We start from the raw sequence: 19,400 nt of genomic DNA on the forward strand, positions 1-19,400 counted from the left end.
CTCCCTAAAGTGTTCCTCCATTTGCTGCGTGCAGCACTTGAGATAAAATGTACAGGTATGCGTGATGGGACAAACATCTCGCACTGCAATCAAAGCCTAGCAATTTGCACTGGTTTGTCCCAAAATTTGCAGCGTCCTGCTCAGACCTGTGCGTCCCAGGTGCGCACCTCCACTTGCACAACCAGTTCTTTTGCAGGGCCCTGCCCCCACCGCCCTGACGGCAGAGGTGTGTTTACCTCCCTTTCCGGGCAGGGCATGTTGATATTCAACTTGCCAAGGAAATGGCAATCTGCTGTGTACATTCCTTCTGCTCCAGAGTGACCCTTCTATTCCCTGGGCATGGGGGCTGGGAGAGGTCTACAGAGAGAGCTGCAACGGTTTCCGATTTTAAACCTATCTAGCGAAACAGAGCGTTCCATTCTGGTTGTATTCTATCGATTTGCACGATTCATTTAGTTCACATCAATAAATTCAGGCAGAATAGGACACAGTGCTGTCTGCTCATGCAGCTCTGGACTACTGACATGCAGTCCGTAAGTGACAGCCAGACCTGAAAGGCCAGATGAGCTAGTTTAGGCAGTACGTGACCACAGCCAGTGCTAAACCAACTAAAAATCTCATCATACCACACAGTAAGGTGCTGTTTTTCCTCATTATGCTAGCTAGGCTTTATACCACAGTTTTTCTTACCTGCCATTCCCTTCCCAGTCTACAGAGAAAAAAAAAGAACAAAGTCCCTGGTTCCCATCTCCTTCCACCTCTCCGAAAGGCTAACGAAAGTGATGCTTTACTTGTGTCAGGAACCTTGTCCCTCTCCAGCCACTGCAGAGCCGAGAGTGTATTTTGCAATAGCCAAAGGTCGGGGCTGTGCAATAGCAGGCCCCATAAACCTCCACAGCAAGCAGCCCTTGGCAGGGTGTCAGGTCTGACTTCTAGAGAAGGATTAGACCAGATCAGATGATCCCAAGTGAACTGCACCCAGTGTTGCAAAGGAAGATTAAAACAAAACAAAGAATACATGAAGAACCCTGTCAAGACAATTTGGAAGGAATTCCTTGCCATGACTAAAAAATACTTGTTCCTGTAGCAATAGAAGACCCCAAATCCAGAAAGACTCTCTGTGTTACCTTCATGGGCCCTGGCAAGGCATTCAGCTACCTGTGGGGAATGGGGCGGGATAAAACAGATGATCAAAAACCTGTAGCCAAATCATAGTTTGGGGTGAGGAAATACAGGCTAGTGGCTCAGGAATTCTCTCAGACAGGAATCTCTGAATGCGGGGAGAATATCCTGGGGTAGTGATGCTATTAGACAGGCCCTCTTCTGTATTATTCCCAAGGCATTTGCTATGGGCCACCACAAGAGAAATAATACTGAGCTCAGAAGGTATATAGAATCATAGAATTGTTTAGGTTGGAAAAGACCTTTAAAATCATCAAGTCCAACCGTTAACCTAACACTGCCAAAACCACCACTAAACCGTGTCCCTCAGCACCATGTCTACCCATCTTTTAAATATCTCCAGGGATGGTGACTCAACCGCTTCCATGGGCAGCCTGTTCCAACGCTTGACAACCCTTTCTGTGAACAAATTTTTCCTAATATCCAATCTAAACTTCCCCTGGTGCAACTCGAGGCTGTTTCCTCTCATCCTATCACTTGTTACTTGGGAGAAGAGACTGACCGCACCTCGCTACAACCTCCTTTCAGGTAGTTGTAGTGAGCGATAAGGTCTCCCCTCAGCCTCCTTTCCTCCAGACTAAAGAATCCCAGTTCCCTCAGCCACTCCTCACAAAACTTGTTCTCTAAACCCTTCACCAGCTTTGTTGCCCTTCTTTGGAGGTGCAAAAAACTACTGCACTACAGCACCTGGTATTTCCCATCCAAGTACTAACCATATCTGACCCTGCTTAGCTTCCAAGACCAGACAAGAGAGCTGTTCTCAGGAGTGGTATGAGTAACAGCTGTGGCTCTGGTCCAGTCTGATGACTCTTACATTTATGTCCTTAGCAATTTCCTCATGTGTATAGTCACCCCAGGATTAAAAAATATATATCTAAACCCAACCTCTCGTTCTCTGCCACACCAGCAAAACAGCCAGGAGGCATTAACAATGCAAAGAGGGACCTCACACCAGCAAAAACGGTGAAAACATTCAGCCCAGCACTAATTGCTCCTGTGTCAGCCTTTGACAGATGCACCCGGGGTCAGCACAGATTTGAGCCCTCGCTTGCAGCAAGCCCCTTGCTGCGCGCATGTCGAGGCAATCAATCCCTGCTTTGGAAGGCATCACCCCATCTCGCCCTCAGCAGAGAGCCCCGCAGCCTGCTGATGAATCAATAACCTCCCGGTGGGCCCTGCGCCAGGAAGGGAAGGGGCTGTGTTTGTGAATGATTAACTGCATTACACCTTCCCTTGCCCCGACCACAGCCATGTGTTCTCCTGGTGCTGTTTAATCTGACCTGACCAGAGAAAACCCAGGTGCTCATTCTGGGAAAAGCGATGTGGAAAGAACGGGAGCAAAGAATGAAAGTACATGGGTAACACGAGTGCCTGGGAGCTAAGAAAGAAGATTTTAGATGGCAAACAACACAGGGAGTCGTGAGCAGGTGGCCGTAAAGGCTGCAGCTGGCCACAGCCACGTCTTGGTGCAATGGGAGACAGGTGAAAGGAGCGACTGGGTCTGTCCCCACTCGCCTGGATTATTCAATTCACTGTATCAGAAGGTGAAATCCATGTTAAGGATGGAGCTGCTGGAACGTGCTGTGTCCTGCTGTAAGCTGCTGCAAGCACGTTGTGTCCCTTCACCAGCTCCCAGCCAATGTCCAGGGTCAGCTCCAGATCTTGCATCTAGAATTTAAAGTAATTAGTAAAATCAATTCTATTAGAGACTGGAAGAGCCATTCAGAGCCACAGAATAAAACCTGTCGCTGAGGAGCAAGGCCCTCGCGCGGATTAGGTACCCTCCTGACCCTGGCCTGAAACATCTCACAGTGCGAGGCTGGTGGCCACAGGGCGTGACTTAAACTAGAGCAGGAAAAAACGCACTGCCCAGGGACACGCAGAGTCCCCGTCTGGTCTCACCCTGTGTCTGCCCTGTGGCGATGTAGGAATTCTCCAAGCAGACATCTGGATTTGGTTTTCTGGGCTTCATAAAGGAGATGTTTGGGAGGGAAATTCTCTCTCCCATGAAACAGTCAAAGGCGCTGTATGCTTCTGGAAGGAGACAGATGTAAAGCTACGGTGAAGTACACAGGATTGGATGGATATTTCAAACTGATGAATTTGCAGTCAGAGAGGAGGAGGTGAACCCCAGTACTGAAAAAATGAAGGTTCATCCCTAAAGCATTGTTCCCATAGCCGTGAAATCTGGATTTTTCATGCCAGCTATACACATGCAGTCCTCAATTCTCACACCCAGACGAGTTTTCCATGGCCTGGGAACAAGGAGGAGTCAAGACCTCACTGAAATCTATGCAACACATTGCTGTTGTCAATCTGAGTGCTGGAAAATGGTGCATGGAAATCCCAGGTCACCTCAAACCCAGTACAGACAGGTAGTTAGCAGACAGATAACAGGGTTAAGGCTATCACATTTTTAGGAATTCACAGATCAAGTGCATGTGCATGTGCATGCATTATTTGTCCAACACTTCTGAGAAAGAACAGAAAGCAAGAACTGCATAGTTGTACATTTAAAGAAGGTTCATCCAAAACCCCCAAGAATCCCCAGGCCCACTGTGCAGCTACAGAGACTTTATCACAGAGTCAGCAAGTCCAGCATTTTCTGAAAGTATCATGTTCACTCAATACATGGTATGCAGCCAAAGCCTGTGCTCTCTGGGGCTTGATAGCATTACCAGACACAGAGAAATCCTGGACAAATGTAAAAAAAAATCTCAAACTGCAAGCACAAATAATCTCCAGCAGGAAAAGAGAATGTGTTCAAGAAAACCTGGATACATGATAGCTCCTTGGACTTACTGTTTAGTCAGACTAAATCAAACGCATTTCAGTCTGCAATAAACATTCTTCTGGGTATCCAGCCACACAAGCTTCCGTAAAACTGGCTTATTTCTTGTCAGTGCATCAGCTATGAAAAGGCACACCGAGGCAATCTCACCTTGAAGTGCCAACTGCGTGGTCCCGCTGTCTTGACGTCCCCTTTTATGCCCCATGAGAAGCCCAGTGAAGCCCAGTGAATGAAGCTTTATTGCAGCCGATGCAGTACAACAGAAGAGATTTCAGCTGCCCAAGTGGCTGGATGAAATCTGACAAAGTAGCATCAAAACCTGATTTTCTCACCAAAGTCTGACAAATACTTCATGCAGCTGGAGCAGTCCTGGTAAATCCAGATTAACAGGGATAACACTGCTTTTCAGAGCCGAGGTACATGTCAAAAATCCATTTCCCAATAGCTGTTAAGACAAATCAGACCAGGTAATTAGTACAGTAGTTAAGCGTGTGAAAACCTCAGTTTAAGCTGGACCAGGGCACACCCCAGCCTGGCCTGAATCTCTGATTTTATTTGTCAACTAGGCTGAAAAAAGTACTCACTGCACTCACAAAAAGATACCATCTTGATTTTCTGCTTTTGCAAGGTGTCTGACCCTTCTAGTCTGATGGTCCTGTAACACTTCCAAAGGAGAATAAAATACTACAGTGTGATGAGAATAAAATACTACAGTGTGATGCAGTGCCATTGATAGTTGAGTAGATGGGTCTGACCCACTACTGCATTGGCAGAGTTGAAAGGATGGTTAGAGCATTGTGAGTGTTATTTCAAGGCAGAGCATTTTAAAAGCATGAATCAAATCTTTCAACCTCCTTAGAGTCCATCTCAATAAAACAAACAAGTCTCCCTGAGGTGGTGGTTTAAAAATAATGAGATTAAAAAAAAATCATTGCAGGCACTTATTTCACTTATTTTTCTTACGTTTTAGAGCTTAGGTCAAACTTTTCTCATAAGCTGAAGATCTCTCTAGTAATTCTGAAGGGCAGAACCAAACATATTTTTCATATTTTTTAAATGAATGCATGAAATTCTCACAGATTCACCTGATGCCTAAAATGGGAGGCTTTAAGGAGAAATAAAAAAAAAAAAACCAAACTCTGAAATATTTGTAATACAATCACTACATGTAGAAGAATGAAATCCAGTTTGGCCTATTTTCTCTTTTATGCTGCAGGAAAAGGATTCCCAAAGCTGGGTTTGCAAAGGTCCAATCAGTCACGGGTGCTCATATTTTTGTTTCCAACTGAGATGAGCACAACAGATTATAAGAGGAGAAAAAAGAACACGTAACTGTTGGGTTTTTTTCTCTGAAAAGTACAAAAGAAACTAAAATATTGTAGCTATTTTCCTCTTTCCTCTTCCATTAGTAATTGCTATGATGGCTCACGATCACTTCAGGTGTGATCGCTCCCATCTGGGTATGAACACCTACAACTGCAGATTTCAGTTCTGCCTGTCTCAGACAACTAGAACTGTCCTGGTTGTCTTTACCAAATATCTTTGCTAACAAGACTGTCTGAGCTACAGGCACTTTGCGGCCAAGAGCATACCCCAGTGAAGCTGGGCAAAACAATTAGTAATAAACAAAGGAGACAAAAAAACAGAAAGACAAGTTCTTTCAGGTCTCGGAGCTGACTGGAGCATATTACAAGAGGTTAGCTGGAATGGGGGTTTACTAGAAGTTTAATGTTGATTGCATTCTTCAGACGTATACCAACTTGATAGCACTAAGCAAATAGTTTGTGCTTGTTGATGATTAGATTACATAAAAGCAGAGAGATTTTTAAGAAACTAATTGCAAAGCTGTACGTACTCCCCTGATGTCAGCTGGCCTAGTCACCCAGCTCGTGGTTCAAAAAAAGGTTTCTGCTTCATGGTCACAGTATGCTTATGGAACAGGAGCAGGAGGAACTAGAGCCTGCCGAGGCTTGCTTCTTGGTACAGGTACTTGTATGTGTGATCACTCCCAACCATCCCTCAAGCCCTACTCAACCTTCCTCTGCTGTGGAGACAGCTAAATTCTCTAAATGCAGACAGCTTAGTATGCTTTTACCTGTTTTTCAGCCACTCATTACATTTGGCGTCATTCTTTGTAAAAACGAGTATATCAATATTACGTGCTTTTTTCCCCTTCATCTGTGTCCTTCTCTCTCCATCCTCTGACTCTTGCTTTCCAGAGGACTTTTGCCTTTCTTTTCTTTCAGTAATTTTGAGTGTGCACCCACGCAGGTTTCATTTCCACACCCTGTGTTGAAATGATCACAATGAAATTGGTAATAGTGATAGTAGCATCCTTAGCAGGATTCGGTTACCGTGCCCTTAAGATCAGTAGGAGCGAGGGGGTTCGTCACTTCCCACCACTGGTTCCAGATGACTGTAAACCCAGCCTGACACCACCCCACCACATTCCCTTCAAAAAAGATCACTTTTGTTCAGGCGGCTCACAGGATTGGAGATCCGCACAGGAAGAGGAAAACATTATCTCCTTTGTTATTGTTTAAAATTGCTTCACATACCTATCCTGCCGGCAAAAGCTTGTCTCAGCAGGGGGAGAAGCAATTTCCTGAAACGGATGCCTGTGCTGCCCTTGGAAGGATGGTGTCCCAGTTATCAAACTCTACATGCAAACCCTACAGCAGCTGCTTTCCACCCAAGAAGTTTGGCGATCACACTAATATTCTCATTACTATAACTCTTAGGGCACAGCATGGAGTTTTTACACTTCCCATCTAAATACCAAACTTAAATTGGGGCATTTAAACACCAAAGGTACTGATTTCAGTAGGATCTCCGCAGCTTTCCAGATCTGCTCCTTTGGCTTTAAGTCCTTTCCATTGTGTGACTCCAGTAACAGCCAGTACAAGCGCTGCTTTGCCTGGTGACTCTGCAATGGAGCAGTGCCCTCCCTCCTCCGAGGGAAAATACACAGATTTGCCCACATCCCGCTCCCACCCTCAGCGAGGAGCTCTCCCACAGCGCCTCCCCCCGCCTCAGGCCTGTCCCGCCGGTGGCAGCGCTGACCACCGGGCCTGCCCGCAGCCGGCAGCGGGGCCGCGCCCCTCGGGTGAGCAAAGCAGCTGTGCTCTCCGCTGTGCTCTCCCCTCTGCTCTCCCCTCTCCTCCCCCGCGCCCCCCGAGCGAGCAAAGCGGCTGTGCCCTGCTCTCCCCTCTCCTCCTCCGCGCCGCCCACGGGCCCGCCAAGGGATCAGCGACACCCGCGGCGCGGGCCGGCGAGCGCCCGAACCTCAGAGAGGCTCCGGCCTCCGTTGGCGGGAAGACTAAGTCCCGCCTCCTCCCCGCCCCTGGTTACAAATCAACCAATAGCTAGCGCGCAAAGGTGAAATTCATATCTGCGATCCAATAGCGCACAGCCGGACGCATTCCACGCGGCCGCCGCCCGGCCTCGATTGGGAGAGTGGACGATCTCTAGACGGAGCTACCCAATAGTGTCGCGAGAAGGTTACGCCTCCGAGCGAGGCCTAGCCAATGAGCAAGGCGCGGGGAGCCCGCCGCACCGCCCCCCTCGCTATATAAGATGGGCCCGGGAAGGGCGGCTGCTTTCGAGGTGCTGTCCAGACCCGTTGCGCGTCTGCTGCTCCCAGCGCTGCCTGCCCGAGCCATGGTGAGCGGGGGGGGGGCCGGCCTCCCAGCACCGCTCCGCACGCTGAGGGGGGGGGGGGCGGGTGGGAGGTGCGGGTCCGCCCCGGCTCGCGGGCCCCGCGGCGGGAGAGGAGGGATGGGCCCCGCGCCGGACCGCGCTCGCCAGCGGGGCCCGAGCCGCACCGCGCTGGCGGGCCTTCTCCTTGCCGCGTCCCGCCGCACGGCCTCGTCACAAAATGGTGGCGGCTACTCCGAGAACATGGCGGCCTGCGGCGGGACCCTCAGCCCCCAGCCGGCCCTGAGGTGGCGGCTCCCTCAGAGGTGACTCCGGACGGGCTCCCTCGCGGGACCGGGGAGTCGCGGCCCGGGCTGTGGCGGCCTCTGCGTCCCCAGGGCCGGCGTCTCCCTGTGCCCGCGGAGCGGGACGGGGCGGGGCTCCCAGCCGGCACCCCGCGGTGAGGGGCGCTGGGGTGCTCTCGTGGTACTGTTGAATGTAAAAATTGGGGGGGAATATCCTTGGGGTGTGTGAGACCTGGAGTGGTGGAGGAGGCCATCGCACTGTTCCTGGAGGTGCAGCTTGGTGCTTCTCTGGTCCTTGTCCCCACCGAGTCAGCGTGGTGTGAAGTGGTTTGGAGAGGCCAGGGAATGTGGCTGATGGTGGAGACTTCCTCAAGGACTTTGTGAGACTGGCTGGGTAATGAAGCTGAGGTGGGATGACCAGGATTCAGCCCTGAAGGGATATCTGAAAGGTATGACAGAGGGATGGGACATCATAAAGAGGACAGAGATCAGCTGTTGAGCTGTGCAGCACAAGTGGCAGCTGTCAGTTGGAGTTTGATGTGCTGACAAGCATGAGGCCCTTCTCCATGTGGGTGTTTACCCTGTACATTTCTCTTTGAAAAGAGTTTGTGGATGTTAGAAGGTTACCTGGATTTAAAAAATGTAGCTGACTGCTTCTGTAGGGTTGTAAATGCAGAGGAAACATTTGTTCAACAGAAAATGATTAGAAGTTAGAATATTGGGAGGTTGTGTTTGTGTCCTTATCTTGTTCATACCCTTGCATAGTTGGCTGTTCATGGTCATGCTTTTAAAAAAATTAAGCCAAGTCAAGAGTGTGAGCGTAGTTCCTCACCTCCACAAAGGATGCGGTTCTCCTTGAGTTTCACCCTTGGAAAACTACATTTCTCATCATGGTACGTTGTTGAACTTGGTCTGGGCTGTTTCCACCGTTTTCATGAAACTTGGCTTGCCATCAGCTTCACATGGATGAAGCTGTACCTGAAATACTGTGCTGGAGAGCACAACTAACCTAGAGCGTGATGCACCAGGACAGCTGGAGGGATCTGGGCTTCTTCAGCCTGGCAGAGTACAGCAAGGGGCCACCTAACAGCAGTCAACAACTACTGGAAGGGCAGTTATGGAAGACAAGCCAGTGCTCTTGAGCTGGAGCATATCATATAGTAAAGGAGATAGAGACAAATGGAGGCCGGAGAGGTTCAGGCTGGGAAAATTCTTGGAGTTTTCACTGAAACTGGTTCTGTGCTTGAAAGTAATGTATTTAAGTGGGGGGGAGCATTTAGTGTTAATTACTTAAGGATTCTGTGTCCTGACTTGTGTCTTGAATACAGCACTTAACAGTATTTAACCTTATTAACTATGAAACTTCCATAAGTGATGTTTAAAGGCCCTGACTTGTCATTAATGTGACAGTTGTCTCTTGCTTATCTTTACAACTTGGACATTGTACTTTCAAGGCTCAGATTTTGTTTTGGTTTTTAGTAGTATTGGTACTGTCAGACTTCTGCTGTGGAAAGACTCTGCAGAGCAAAATAGGCAGAGTCTGTTGGTGTCTAGCAAAGGTTTGTGTTTCATCAAATAGCCACATACTACTTAAAAGTAGTTGGTAGAGTTGCAGGAAAGCAGTTGAAAGAGACATCTCAAAGCAGGGCTGACAGTAGCACCAAGCCAGGTTTTTGTGACTGACTTTCTCTGGCCAAGTTTTGGAAACCTCCAAGGATGGAGATCCCTTCCTGCTTCTCTGGTGACCTGTTCAGGGCTGCACTGCTCTGTTGGGGGAGCTTTTCCTAACACCCAACCGGAATCTCCCAGTGTCCTTCGAACACCTGACCTGAACCTTCCTGCAGAGCAGAGGGAGGGCTTCTTGGTGTGCTGGCTGTGTATCTCCTTTTGTAGCCTGGCACATTGTTTGCCTTATTGAGGATGAGAATGTCCTGATGAACATTCAGGATGGTTTCTGGGTAACCCCTGGGATCTTTTCAGCAGGGCCACTTCTCAGTTAACTGCTTCCTTTGTACTGATGCAGGGAGTTACTCTGCCCCAACTGCTGGACTTTGTACTTTGTCAAAGTAAACATGCTGTGCTTTTAACAGGGCAGCTGTAGGACCTGGTCTGTGGCTGTGTCACTCAAGCTATACTTTCAAAGACTTAAATTGTCACTTTGGAGCATGAGAAGTTGTTGCTTTGTGTAGTTTGAAGTAGTGGTGCTAGTTCATGTGATGTGGTAAAGCTTGTATATAGTCTGACATTTCCATGAATTCACCTTGCTTGGGCATGCTAGTCCTTACACACTGCCTTTCAATGACCTTCGCAGCTGCTTAGGAGCTTCATGAACAAAGCTTGGATCATTGATAGGACCTCTTTACAGGTGAGGCTCCACACTGAAGTGGTAGTATACCTCTATACTCTCTCCTCTCACTGTAGAAAAGAATTGCACACTGTCCTCCAGCTTTCCTGAAAGAATGATGTGGCCTAATTCATTGTCATGGCCTGGCTTCTCTGTGCTGGTGCAGCCTTGTTGGGCTGCGTGCTGGAGCAGCTTCTCCTGTCACCCTTTTCAGTGTGTAGGTTGGCTGTCCTCTGCCATTGCAGTACCCTGCCAAGCCCAGTGCTTCAGCCTGGAGAGTGGTGGAGTAATGGCCTTGGAGAGCAGTAGTGTGGCAGCAGCTTTGAGTAAGGCTGGTTGCAGAGAGGATGTGGATTGTTCCTCTGGAAGCTGTATATCTGAGTACACAGCTTGGATGGATGGGGAGCTGAAAAACAACAGTTCTGAGACATTCAGTTCTGTGGTTAAGAACATGCGATGAGTTCTTTTGGCAACTGTAGGTTTTAATTTCCTGGGGCTCCCAAGGAAAGTGAAAGGACTGTGCTCCTGCTTTCTTGCATTGACTGTTGATGTGGATTGGGCAGTTCCAGGTCCTGCTTATCCTGGAATTTCAGGGGAAAAATGAATTGCATCACCCAATCATAGGGTCTGAACATAGTTAAATGTGACAGTTATTCAAAACTGTCCTATATGCAGGCTCTTCTAGACTCTGACACTCAAAACCAGAAGTTAAATATAAAATGCCACAGATGGAGTGGGAGCTTGGAGATGGTTCCTTTGTGGTTTGGCTTTTAATATTCAAAACCCTGTGCTGAAATATTAAGGAAGCTGGGTTTATGCTCTGGACTTCAAAGGCAACTTGGGAATCCATAAATTGGTATGAATAGATCCTTTTGCTGACATAGACTATTTTCTACATAGCTTAAATGAGGTAGTTCCTGTCTAGTGTTAAGGAGTTTAGTACTTTGCATACAGCAGTGGGATGTGAGGCCTGATGTTCCATTTATGAAGTGCTACTAAGATTTCTGTTAGGCAAAGGCTCTCTTACAGAATGGCAAAGTTGCCTGAAGTGATCAGGAGCATCTTTTTCCTGATTTTATGTATGTTAAACAAAATGGCCCTGGATCTTGCAGAAGGTTTTGCTCCCTCTGGTGGCTGTGCTTATGTGGCTCCTGGGGCTGGAGTTTTGGGGGTGATGCTTTTCTGGATACTTAGGCCAGTGACAGGTGTAGTCATCAGAGAAGCTGGCTGAAGGATTTGGAAGAGTTGATGAAACTCTTGCTGTCTAGTAGTTGAGGGTAGGAACAAGGAGGAGGGGGATGAGTTTGTAAAAATGACAATGTCTAAAAGGGTCTTTCTAGGTGGAGGTGGATGATGACTGAAAGAGGCTTTTGTGTTCTGTTGTATTTTGTGCCAAATGTCCCTAACACCAAGACAATAAGGCCAATGTTTTAATAGCTTTGCAGTATGTGAGTTCAAGCTGTGTGTGCTGAATGTTTTTTAAACAAGGAAACTGCTGTTTCTGCTGAGTGATTCAATTTTTTTTTTCTCCACACAGCGTGAGTGCATCTCAGTCCATGTTGGTCAAGCTGGTGTGCAGATCGGCAATGCGTGCTGGGAGCTCTACTGCCTGGAGCATGGCATCCAGCCCAATGGTACCATGCCAAGCGATAAAACCATCGGTGGAGGGGATGATTCCTTTAATACGTTCTTCAGTGAGACCAGTGCAGGAAAACATGTCCCTCGTGCTGTGTTTGTGGACCTCGAACCAGCAGTAATAGGTAAATACAGTGACGCATGCAAGGGACTATAGAACATGCTGCAGGACTTGATTTAACTTACACATTTTCTGACTAAGGGATCCATTTCTCTAGTCCTGCAAAATGCTCTGGGGCTTTAAATTTTACTATGTGAAGGTTCCCTACATCTTCCTAGTGATGGAAGATATTGGGCTTTATCTTTGAGATTGGCAAATGTGCACTCTGGAGCTCTAAAGAATTTAAATATTACCTTCTGCCAGTCTGTGTAATTAAATGGCTCTTCTGAATATGCCTCATGCTTTTGCTATGCAAGGAACTAGTTACAACCTCTTGAAACAATATGACATAATGTGTACAGCAGTCAATAGGAACCTTTTAAAAGATGTGATATGTATCACTAAGGAGTTTTCGTTTTGTACATTGGAATGATTCCTGTGCTTTCCCAAAACAATCTTCTCTCTCTAGCTTGCACAGTGCTTGCAGAAATGAATCTCAATTGCTAGCCTAAGTTCAGGGACTTCCAAACATGCCCTTCAACTCCTGCTGCCTTATCTTTGAGTAACAATCCACTGTTATCCTGAAAATCAGTTGTATCCCAAGCTCTGACAATGCTGGCTCTCAGTGTTCAGATGTGATGCCATGCATCAGCTGCTAACCAGTCCCACCTTCTGTGGTGCTAGCTACACTGCCAGTCCAGTGTGTTACCCAGTTTCACAGGACTTGCTCCTTGTGTCATAAGTCTTGGTTTTGCTCTTACTGATGTGTGTGCCTGAAGTAATTCTACTGGAGCCAGTTTTGTGGCTTAAGTAGCCATCTGTGCTTGTGCAGTTGCCGTGTTTATCTTTCTGCAATGCATAGAGAGCTGGGAAGGGGAGATGAGTGAATAGGCTTAAGCTACTCCTATATACCCAAACTGTGGGTCTCTTGTAACATGCTAAACCACTTTCTGTGGCTACTACAGTAGAATGAGCTTATGCAGGAGAGCAGCAGGCTGTCAGGCGGGTCAAGGATGGGAGTACTGGACTGATAACTTTGCAGTGAGCCAAAGTACCCTTGGCCATACACTAATATTCCCAGGAGCTGTTGCAGGTCTGGCTTTCTGTTTTCTTGAACCCCTTGGCTGTTGCTTCCTCTGCTGCTGGCCAGGTGGTGGCTCTAAGCAACCAGAAAAGGCTGAGAAATGAGGTGAGGGAGAGCAGGTGGCAAAGCTCTCACCTTGCCTCTGGGGGTGGGTAGCTGGTGAGCCTTGGGACCAAATGGTAGTGTTCCAGCACTTGTTAGTGATGCAAGTGTAGTATAGAGAGATGGGAAAAGGGCTGTCTTATGAAATACTTGGTAATATTAAAAAAACTAATGCTTTTTGTTAAAGGTTGCATCATGTACCTTTCTGGGGGCTAGACTTCTTTCTTTATTCCTGCCCTGCTTATTAGAAAATTATTGATCCAAGCTCCTGGGGTTTCTGGAGCTTCCAGATCAGTGCTGCTCTTAGTGAAAGCAGCGGGACTGCTGTATGTGTACACCAGCTCTCTGGATGTGGTGGTGAAATTCCATCAAACTTTCCACAAAGAAATAGGGCAGTAACATGCCTGGGAATTCAAAACAAGTGACTTTAAAAATCTACCCCAGAGAGACTTAAAAACCATGAAGAATGGTATGTCCAGGGGAAGTTTCATTTAGCTGTCCCCTAAACTCTAAATTCTTTATTCCAGCACGCTTTCATAGTCCAATGACTGATCCTCTTAACTCTTCAAGTTTGTTACTTGAACCAGAACCATCTTGACTAATGTTGCCCCCACAAGCAATGTTTTTCCTTAGGTTCTATATTTTTCCCTTTTACCCATATTTGTCCTTTATAACTTGAAATGATAACGCAGAAAGTTTTAGAAACATGTATTTTGAATGGTAGACTTGTCCAAATTGCTTTCACTTTGGTGCAGCTTGGAAATATTTGAGAGTGTTGGATGGCAAACTGCAGCAATAGCTGGTCAGTCTAAGTTGGTTCAAAGAGTTAACTGTATTTTTGAATCTTGAATTCTACTTACCTTTGTCTTACTCCTTGTTGGATAAAGAATACATACAATCAGGCAACTTCAGCTGTAGTTAATAAAGCTCTCTGCTTCCCACCTGGTTTTAATTAAAGGATGCAGGACTGCATTAGCATATGACTCCAGAATGGCTTGAGCTAAACCAGAGACAAAGCTATGCTGAGGGTCTTTGTACCTTTCTGGTAGGACAGAGCTTTAGCCTGCTATGTGTAAGTGCGTATTTCTGATAACTAGTGAAGGTCATAACTAAATCATTCTCCAAATCTGTAACTGGTGGGGGATGCTGTGCGTCCATTTGCATGGCTTCTTTATAGTACAGCCACTTGTGCTGAGCTTACAGCTCAGTATTTGTGTAACTGAATATCTCTACAAGATATTGATTCCTCTTGAACGTTCTTCTCTAGCCTTGCAGAAAGTACAATTAAAGGAAAGGAGGCAAGCAAGCAATGTAAGCTCTGCCCACAGCTGCAGAAGCAATAAGGCAACATCCTGGAGGGTTTGGAAAATAAGGGGGAAAAGCAGTATTTCAGATGCTGATCTGAAGTTGTCTTAAACTGTAAAAGACTGGTTCTGCTGCTATAGTCCAATTTTCAATTGCTCTGTCAAGAAAATGGGACAGTTTCTTAAGCAGTAACTTAATTTTTCTTAGGTATTCAATGTTTAGACTGTACTAAGTATTGTGTCACCTACTAATAGGTAGAAATCAAACTGCTTTTTCTCTTACGTGTTTAGGTACCTCATTCTGGACACCCTCAGAAGCTTGAAAAACCTGGTCTGCATAGAAAGCTAACTTCTTGTAAACAATATTCATCTTTTCTCCCCAGATGAAGTTAGGAATGGGACATACAAGCAACTCTTTCATCCTGAACAATTGATATCTGGTAAAGAAGATGCTGCAAATAACTATGCTCGAGGTCACTACACAGTTGGAAAAGAGATAATTGATCTAGTTCTAGAGCGTATCAGGAAACTGGTAAGACTTTTCTTCACTGAAGGCTCTTAAACATCTTTCTTTATCCTGTTTTACAGGATTTGGAAATCAGGTTATCAAAAATACATAGGTGTATAAATTGTGCTTTAACTTATTCCATGGTAGGAGAATGTGTGGACTTAATCAGCATTTTAGCCAGCTGAGGATATTGGATTATTTCTGTCAGATATTACTTTCAAATGGCCTAAAATGCTGATGAGGCACCCAAAACTTTAGTTTCATGTTCAGCTTCAGAAAGCCAAGACTGAGATAACTGATTTGCATAGCTCCTGCTGGAAAAGGATTGGTCTCTGGCTGGGGCATTTGCAAGGAAGTTTAAATAGGAGTGTTTGCTTCTGTGGTTTAGGCTTTTGTTTGCATTTCCTGCTTTTATAATTTCTGAATTAATTTTATGGTAATAACAGAAAAGGGAACTAAATCTTAGTAAGTTGGGATGTTTCAGGCTCCCTGGTACTTTGATCATGTGGCAAACTTACGAAGATGTCAGCTTAGAAGGTTAGAGTTCCCTTTTTAGGGCTGCTAAGCATGTACTTTACCACATGTGTGTCACAAAGGTAAGGAATTCTCGCTGTACAAAAAAATCCAGGGTATACATCTGGTGCTTTAATATGGAATGCTAAATGAGTTGTACTGAAAAGTACACCTTTTGCAGATTAAAACTGGCATTGTTCTCAACACTTAGCTGCCACCATCTCTAATTAAAGCTAAGATAAGTTTGCAGCAGGCTGTACTTTGACCTGAAAAATATGGTTGTAATTTCTTTTTACAAGCTGTTGGAAATCCCTGTCAGTCCTGGGGATCAAGCTAAACATCATGTGGCACTTCTTTCTGAAGCAGAGTAGTTTCTTCATCTGAGAAGACTCAAGTGGCATGACAGTGCGATACACTTTGACAGCTCGCTTCCCTGAACTGAGTTACATGCCTGCAACTCTTACAGGATTATAGCAATAGTTCTGGGACAGGAGACTGCTCCGTTTTTGTGCAGGTAGAGAATGTCAAATCAGTATAAGGGGTAGATGGTCTGCAGTTCTTTGAATATTATTGCTTGTGGCCATTGTTAATGGCCTTGGCCTGAGAATTAGGGGTAGGGGAAGTTTTGAAGTAGCAATTTGAAGTGCAGAGGTCACATTACAATGTGTAGGGAGCTTAAAGAGCTAAGAATACCATGTTTTTTATAGGGCAGTTCCTTGACTATCAGTGGATGAATCAAATTCAGTATTACTTTCCCAAAGCTTGAACAGTTGGTGTGTGTCAGGTTTCAGAGTTGTCTTGAGTTTTTGTGATTCTTAAGGTCTACACAATTGTTTTAACACGCTTTTTTTTCTCTTTCAGTCTGATCAGTGCACTGGCTTGCAGGGTTTCCTGATTTTCCACAGCTTTGGGGGAGGCACTGGCTCAGGTTTTACTTCGCTGCTGATGGAGCGCCTGTCAGTTGACTATGGGAAAAAGTCAAAATTGGAATTTGCCATCTACCCTGCACCACAGGTCTCGACTGCTGTTGTTGAGCCGTACAACTCCATCCTGACCACCCACACCACCCTGGAGCATTCCGACTGTGCCTTTATGGTTGACAATGAGGCCATCTATGACATTTGCCGTAGGAATCTGGACATTGAACGCCCAACCTACACCAATCTCAACCGCCTCATTGGTCAGATAGTCTCTTCCATTACTGCTTCCCTCAGATTCGATGGTGCCTTAAATGTGGATCTTACTGAATTTCAAACTAACTTGGTGCCTTACCCTCGTATCCACTTCCCGTTGGTAACATATTCCCCAATTATTTCAGCAGAGAAAGCCTACCATGAGCAACTTTCAGTGTCTGAGATAACCAATGCTTGCTTTGAGCCATCCAATCAGATGGTGAAGTGTGACCCTCGCCATGGCAAGTACATGGCCTGTTGTATGCTGTATCGTGGGGATGTTGTCCCCAAGGACGTCAATGCTGCTATTGCTGCTATCAAAACCAAGCGCACAATCCAGTTCGTGGACTGGTGCCCTACTGGTTTTAAGGCAAGTCTCAGTTACATCATGATTTTTTTTTTGGACTTCTCATTCACTGTCATGGGCTATGAAGTATATTTTCTCATTAAGCTGTTCTGTAGGTACCTGATTTGTATCATAGTCACTATTAAATGCTACAAAGAAACTCATGGTCTCTTTTGCTTTTCATGTAGGTTGGCATCAATTACCAGCCACCAACGGTGGTCCCTGGTGGTGACCTAGCCAAAGTCCAGCGGGCAGTGTGCATGCTGAGCAACACTACAGCCATCGCTGAGGCATGGGCTCGTCTAGACCACAAGTTTGATCTGATGTATGCCAAACGTGCCTTTGTCCACTGGTATGTTGGAGAAGGGATGGAGGAGGGGGAGTTCTCAGAGGCTCGGGAAGACTTGGCTGCACTTGAGAAAGATTATGAAGAAGTGGGCACAGACTCGATGGATGGAGAAGATGAAGGTGAAGAATATTAAACACAACAGAATTGATTTGCAAGTCTTTGCCATTTTACTGCCTCTTCAGTAGCCATGTAAATCATGTCAAATAATTGAAATAAATTTTTTTGATCAAGACATGTGGTAGTCTTCAAACATTATGTACATTTGTTAACTACGTGCAAGTAGTCAGTAGTCCAGGAGATAGAATTTCTTTCTGAGAAAGATAGCTGAATAAAATGCTATATTAGATGACTTCTTGTCCTTAAGGCATTGCTACTTGAAGAGCTAATAGTGCATATTTTCCCCCAGAACACAAGGCTAGAATGTGCTTGAGCTTTTATTGGAAGATGTTAGCTGCATTTTTTTCAAGGCTCTAAAGTTGTTGTCGCAAGAGGTAACAGGAACTAACCTTGTATTACGCTTAAGAATTAAGATGTAACACCTTTAATACCAAAGGCTATTTGAGTTAGTTTTCTCCTAAATTTAGACTGAGCATGGGGTGGTAACTTAGAGATGCAGTAACATGGAAGGGGGAAGAGATGTCCAGAAAGGGTGTGCCATCGCACGAGGAACCTGGCGCTTCTGTCAGGATCTGTGTGGTGGTTGCTCTGGTGTTCCTTTGTCCTCCCACAAAAGGGACTGCAGTTGCTGTCTGGCAGCTTTCTGTGGAGTCAGCCTTTTGCCTGAAGCTGTCTGGAACGAAATCTCTGGGTTAGCTGGCCAGGCCGAAACACTAGTTTTCCCTAAAACTAATTATTTTGCAGAATTAGTCCATGGGTTCAGATATGAAAATTTCCATCCTTCTGCCTTCAATGTAAGCTGGTGTAACAGGAGAGGATTTGGCTAATCAGGTTGTCTGCAGATGTGGCAGCCACTGTTGAAAACCTGCTTCTGCATGGTCTGAGTTGGGGCTTGGGGACACAGGGCAGTGAGCCACAAACCAAGTAACCTGACTATTTCTAACCCTGGGAGCTGGGTGACTCTGAGGAATCTCTCCCACAGAAGCAGCAAAGGTGGAACAGTCAAATAAGATGACAGTTGAATACTGACTGTGATTATAGGATACCGAAGTCTGACTCCCAAGACTAGATTTGAGCTGGAGAACTCCTCCCAGTCCTATTTCAACCTTATTTGTATTCCTTCTGATTTAATGGCAGAGTGTGATTTAGGCTAAGCCTTGAAGCCTGTGTTTGTTGAAGATGCACGTACCTGCTTAGCAGGAGTCTTGGCAGTGGTATGAAAAATGCCTTAACTTCCTTCTGCCTGGGAAACCTGCAGTACTCGGGTAAAGCTGCTGTATTTGACATCAACTCATAAAGTGGGAGCCTTTCCATTACCTCAGTTTTAACTGTGACTTGGGTGTGCTTATCCTACTAGGTGGGGCTGTTGCTGTCAATGTAGGTTAACAGGATGCTGCTGTTGATTGAAGGTCTAGCAGAATAGCCTGGTCTGCAAGAGCTGACCAGTAATTTGCTCAGGCCAAACACCCGTTGTCCTGAATTACTACGTTGTTTATGTTCTTGCAGCCATTGGGTTGAGTCAATCCGATTTGAAATTAGTCTAAATTATTGGAGATGGAAGTTACCAATTTTATATAGATGGTGGGAACAATCTTCAGTCTTTAACCTAGGTGAGCGCCTCAAACTGTCTTGTCAGCCATGGTCTGGTGCAGAATACACGGACGCTGTGTAAATCAACCCTCCTGCCATTCAGCATAGCCGAGCACGTCCAAGGTTTCAGCGAGTTTCTCATTTGCTTTTGCTTGTGTTGTGTTTTGGGGTAGATGTAAGTGTAGAGAATTTCAAGTCCTGTTGATTAACTTATTTTCCTACTTGCTGGATGATTAAGCAAATGTGCTAGGCATAACCCAAGAGACAGTCGCATTCATTGCAAATCAGACTGACTTCATTTCAGTGCATGCATTCAGATTTT

General features: G+C 45.8%; 1 protein-coding gene across 1 annotated transcript; it reads left to right on the plus strand.

The window, feature by feature from the left end:
* The first annotated feature begins 7,549 nt into the window (after positions 1-7,549).
* Positions 7,550-17,605, plus strand: LOC134525596 (tubulin alpha-8 chain). The gene is made up of 5 exons (XM_063356596.1): positions 7,550-7,636; positions 11,796-12,018; positions 14,867-15,015; positions 16,366-17,046; positions 17,211-17,605. The coding sequence occupies exons 1-5, from the start codon at positions 7,550-7,552 to the stop codon at positions 17,502-17,504; spliced, it is 1,434 nt and encodes a 477-aa protein (XP_063212666.1). The 3' UTR covers positions 17,505-17,605.
* The last annotated feature ends 1,795 nt before the right edge of the window (positions 17,606-19,400 follow it).

The sequence above is a fragment of the Chroicocephalus ridibundus genome, chromosome 20 (genome assembly GCF_963924245.1).
Source record: "Chroicocephalus ridibundus chromosome 20, bChrRid1.1, whole genome shotgun sequence".
Classification (NCBI taxonomy): Eukaryota; Metazoa; Chordata; class Aves; order Charadriiformes; family Laridae; genus Chroicocephalus; species Chroicocephalus ridibundus.

Excerpts from the sequence above, each read along its gene's own strand:
- LOC134525596 (XM_063356596.1), top strand. The coding sequence starts at position 7,550 with ATGGGCCCGGGAAGGGCGGCTGCTTTCGAGGTGCTGTCCAGACCCGTT. Across the intron at positions 7,637-11,795 it reads CGCTGCCTGCCCGAGCCATG|CGTGAGTGCATCTCAGTCCA; the intron begins GTGAGCGGGGGG and ends TTCTCCACACAG. Across the intron at positions 12,019-14,866 it reads CCTCGAACCAGCAGTAATAG|ATGAAGTTAGGAATGGGACA; the intron begins GTAAATACAGTG and ends TTTTCTCCCCAG.